Source organism: Rhagoletis pomonella, unplaced genomic scaffold (genome assembly GCF_013731165.1).
Source record: "Rhagoletis pomonella isolate Grant_MI unplaced genomic scaffold, Rhpom_1.0 Rhpom_scaffold_00001, whole genome shotgun sequence".
Lineage (NCBI taxonomy): Eukaryota > Metazoa > Arthropoda > Insecta > Diptera > Tephritidae > Rhagoletis > Rhagoletis pomonella.
The window spans coordinates 18,379,547-18,384,012 of NW_023458555.1; the positions used below are offsets into that span (position 1 = coordinate 18,379,547).

A 4,466-nucleotide genomic window follows, 5' to 3' on the forward strand; every position below is an offset into this window, starting at 1 on the left:
ATGATCCAATGATCCGATCTAAACCAAATTAGTAAGGGACCACCTTTGAGGTTACACCTTTCCTTTAAAAAAAAAGAATTATAGAAATGGGTCAACATGGTCCAACGTTATGCGGTAACATCTTTTTAAAAAAATATCTAATCCGACGATCCTCCTTTTTTTGAATTCGATTAAAAATAGATAGATAAAAACTAACAAAAAAACAAAAAAATAGTATTAAATAAAATTAACAAAGAAAAAATAAATAAAATCAAAAAAGGAAAACATAAAAGTATGTTTCTAGGAAGCCATTAATTAAAAAAAGTATTTTTCTTTTGTAAATTTTATAATCTAAAAATTTAAAGAAAATTAAACTAGAAAAAATTCATTTCAAAAAGGTTAAATTAAATAAGTTCCTAAAAATTAAACTAAATTAAAAAAATATCTTCTTAAAATTATAACATCTAAAAATTAAAAGTAAATTTAATTAATAAGGAAAAAAATTAATTAAACTAAAGAAAAAGAGTACATAAAATAAGTAACAAAAATTTAAATGAAATTAAAAAAAAATATTAAATAAATAAAAAAAATTCGCCGCCCGAGGAATCAAATATGGATCTCTCGAATGGCACGCCCGCACTCTGTTCACTTGGCCATTGCGACTGGAGCGGCGCGTGCTTTCTTTCAAAATAGATTTTCACCACGAGTGGTAATGGAGAGTGCTTTTTTCTAAGACTCTTGTGCTAGATTAACAAAAGTCTTTCGAACTATCAATCATTCATCATTTGTCTTACGAAAGACCTTTTACTATCTTAGCAAGAATTGCCCTGCTAAAATACTTATATATCCTATCCGCATAGTTAAAAAAATCTTCAATGAAAATGCAGCCACCCTAATGTACATATGTATGTACTATATTTACATTGGAGTATTTGTTTTTTGAAAGTGTAAGTGAACATTGTTTGCTCTCTACTAACTAAGCCTAGATATTTATTCAACTATAAACACTTACCACCGCCACTGCCCGCACCCACACCAATATCAGTGACCAACGATAACAATGACATATTTTTCATGGCGGCTGCCTCAATGGAACGCACTGTCCGACTTGTGGCATTTGCTATCACATCTTCTGTGCCCGTGGTGACATTCGTCATGCGAACTGAAGTGGGCGCATTTTGCTTTTGAAATTGCATCAGTAGTTGCGCTAGCACGGCTGGTATGAGTGATCTGCGAAATGCAAACAAAGAAATTGCATTGAAGTATGCCTGTAAATTATTGTGCGATGCAGCAATTCATTTGATTTCCTCCATAAACTTACTTAATTATGATGTAAATGAGCGATATGATGCCATCAACTATGGCGGGTAGCCAGAATGTGCGAAGTATTGCATTACGCAGCAGTGGTCTGCGTCCTTTGCGATGTGCGCGCTCCACTTCACTGTACCATTTGCTGATGGGATAAAGACGATAAAGATAATGATGGAGTAGGAATTTAACTTAATTTAAGAATGATTATTTTCGCTCGCCTTTTTTAAAAAGGTCGTTTGAATTCAAGTATGTACTTGGCAGATAAATAAATTTGACGCCCTAAAGTAGGCAACATTAAATGATTTAACTACTTGTGCGCCCATTTATTAATCAATTCACTTAGTTATCACTTCTCAAATGTCATATGAAATAATTAATTAATGCTGCTAATTTCTAACTGTCTTAAGAAAATATGTTTATTGCATCAATAGCTTTCGTTAGGACCAAGGTAATCTCCCTGAAGTATCTGAGCTCAGAGGCTCACAATTTGTTTATGTATTTGTGCCTCATAAACAAGGATCAGGGTAACTTCCTTCAAGGCAGAAAGACTTCACACGCAAGCATTATAGTGCCGCGTTCGGTCGAATGCGCAATGCTTAGAGAGTTCTACTCCCAAGATGCCGTTACCATAATATATATACGCCGACGTGCACCATTGTAGTCTCAGTTTACTTGCCATACGATTTCATACTCCGACCTCCTTTGCGGAGGATTATGGACATCGTTCAGTATGCCGAGTCGAAAGGTTTGGGTCAAATAGAGGGTCTTTTTTGATGTTGCAAGAGTCATAAAAATTGTCCACTCCACGTTATCTACAAGATTGCTAACTATGAGGAAAGAAAGATAGCCTTGTAACAAGGATGCCCTGAGAGCGATTGAGGAATCGCTATTAACGGAAATGCTAGATTTCGATCACATCCTAGCTAACGTGAATGATGTTTGGTATCAGGACAGCCTTTCAGGAAAGTTTGTGCAGGGAACAAAGGATCCTAAATAATGAATGAATAGTACGCTTTGCGGGGTATTACTTACAACTCTAGTCATTTTTTTCACCTTGCTTAGAGGCGTAAACCTATGGTAAAAACCAGAGTGGAAACGAAGCCGAAGATGAAACTGAAATCGCTAGCGATTCGGCTGCAGCTTCGATTCCACTCTGGTTTTAACCTAAGCCTTTTCACCAGAAAATGAGAATCGAATAAAAATCGCTCTAACCAAAACCGTAGCGTAACACTTGAAACGAAGCTGACAAGAGAGGCTCACATCAAGCAGAAGGTAGATCGAGCGCTGAAAGGTTTCGGATAATGTTGGCGAACTTTAAGTAAGATTTGTGGTCTGAGGCCGATCACCCCATACATATGCTGCTGTAGGATCGAATAAGAAGCAATCTTTTGGATTGTATCACGATGATAGGAGTTCAGAGCACAGATATTTGTTTAGAAGGTTGGTAAATCAATACCCTTTTTGTTTGGTCCCGTATGACAAACTGATACCTGGTGTGACTTTTGGAAAGAAGAACACCCAGCTTTCCTACGAGAGAGCCATGAAGAAATACAAGCACTTTCTTGGAGAACTCAAACTGAAAATGCTAATAAAGCTTGATGGCATCTGGGGGGTATCTCCATACACTGGGTCGCATGTACTGAAAAATGACAAACTCAGGGCCCGTTGCAAATAACAATAGGCACGGTTATTCCATTCCCTTCAAGAGAAAAATCTTAACTGATAATGGTTATTTATTTCTCTGACCCAACTATACGATGACCACATTGCCTCAGGTTCCAACAGCCTTACTCTTCTAACCAGGCACTAAACACTTAATTTCTTGATGGCGCATATTTTTTAGTTTGATTCTAAGTATTTCATATTTAATTTGTATACTATTTTTTTTCTTTTTTAGTAGTTTTACTTACTTTTCTAAACGATCTCCTAAATCTTCTGAACAATCTTGTGGTAGGCACTGGGTTAAGTCATCGGTATTTAAACCTTGCTTGGACCCCTTATAGAGCAATGGTATGGCCCAAACAAAGAGTAATTGCGAAAATATATTGGCATGACGGCGAGGATTCAATTTTTCCGGCTTGCGTGAGCTGTCCATTTTGCGTCAATGATCACAGTATTGCTAAAGCTGTAATGAAAAGAAAAAAGTAATGGTATTTTTTTATGCTATAATTACTTCCATTTTTTTTTACAAATATAAGGTTCTTTGCTTCCACCGTTTACTGTTTTTGTTTGCACATGCAAATCAGCTGATCGTTTGACACTTTTCATGAACTTACAGGAAAAGAAACTCCGGACTAAATCCTGTAACTTTTGACTAGGAACAGTTGCTCAGTTACTCTCTCAAAAGTGTTCCCACATACAGGTTTTATGTCAATAGGAACGACTTCCTGTAAGTTCTGACTAAATCCTGTAAACCGGACTGCTATTGGAACAGACTGTTTATTTTTTCAAGCTGAACATTTGAAAGCATAAGCAGAGGCGCATTTCACAACCACTTTCGGTACTTTCCTGTTCATGCGTTTCTGCCGCACACTTTAGTGGAAAAAAACGGATCGTCAAAGTATCCGCAAAAGGAATAGGTAAAGGGACAAAAATACGCATTTCATCAAATTTTTTCCTATTTCGGTAGCGTTTTCGGGTTTTTTGCTGACTGAGGGTCGTACGGCACAAGTATGCATGTACATATATTCATTAGGGTGTTTCAAATTTAGGCGATATTTTTTTTTCTCTGTGCTACCTGAAAATCTAATACTTTATAGATAAATAATAAAAAGTTATGCCGTTAAAAAAAATTCTAAATGCATTAATTTTTTATTTTCTATAAAGTATTCGATTTTCAGGTAGCACAGAGAGAAAAAAAAATCACTTAAAAATTAGACATACATATTGCTGACGAACCCATGCAGCCTTATCTTTTTTATTCAAGTTTTAGATTTTACCTCGTTAGTTATCATCATAATCTAAATAAAACATAATTAACAAATGAAGAGGACTTTATGATTAAACGACTGCTGTCAGTCTGAGTGTCACCAAAAAAAAATTCAAATTGTTTAAATTGTTTCGGCAAGGAATGGCAAATCTTCGAGTGTATTTCTACCTTTCTACCATGAAAAAACTTCTTACAATACCATTCGAACGTTGCAGTATAGTTAGAAGTTCGGCTGCTCCATTCCAAA

General features: G+C 35.8%; 1 protein-coding gene across 7 annotated transcripts in view; it reads right to left on the reverse strand.

The window, feature by feature from the left end:
- Window positions 1-4,466, reverse strand: part of LOC118740354 (probable multidrug resistance-associated protein lethal(2)03659) — a 138,556-nt gene that overhangs the window by 12,077 nt on the left and 122,013 nt on the right. For 5 of the 7 annotated variants that reach the window (XM_036471853.1, XM_036471860.1, XM_036471867.1 and 2 more), the window contains 3 exons: window positions 3,201-3,415; window positions 1,301-1,432; window positions 992-1,209 (listed from right to left, as the gene is read on the reverse strand). In XM_036471853.1, coding sequence (XP_036327746.1) covers window positions 992-1,209; window positions 1,301-1,432; window positions 3,201-3,385 — 535 coding nt within the window. In that variant the 5' untranslated portion in view covers window positions 3,386-3,415. Of the gene's footprint in view, window positions 1-991; window positions 1,210-1,300; window positions 1,433-3,200; window positions 3,416-4,466 lie in introns of those variants that run through there. The other 2 variants (XM_036471898.1, XM_036471891.1) reach the window with 2 other exon arrangements.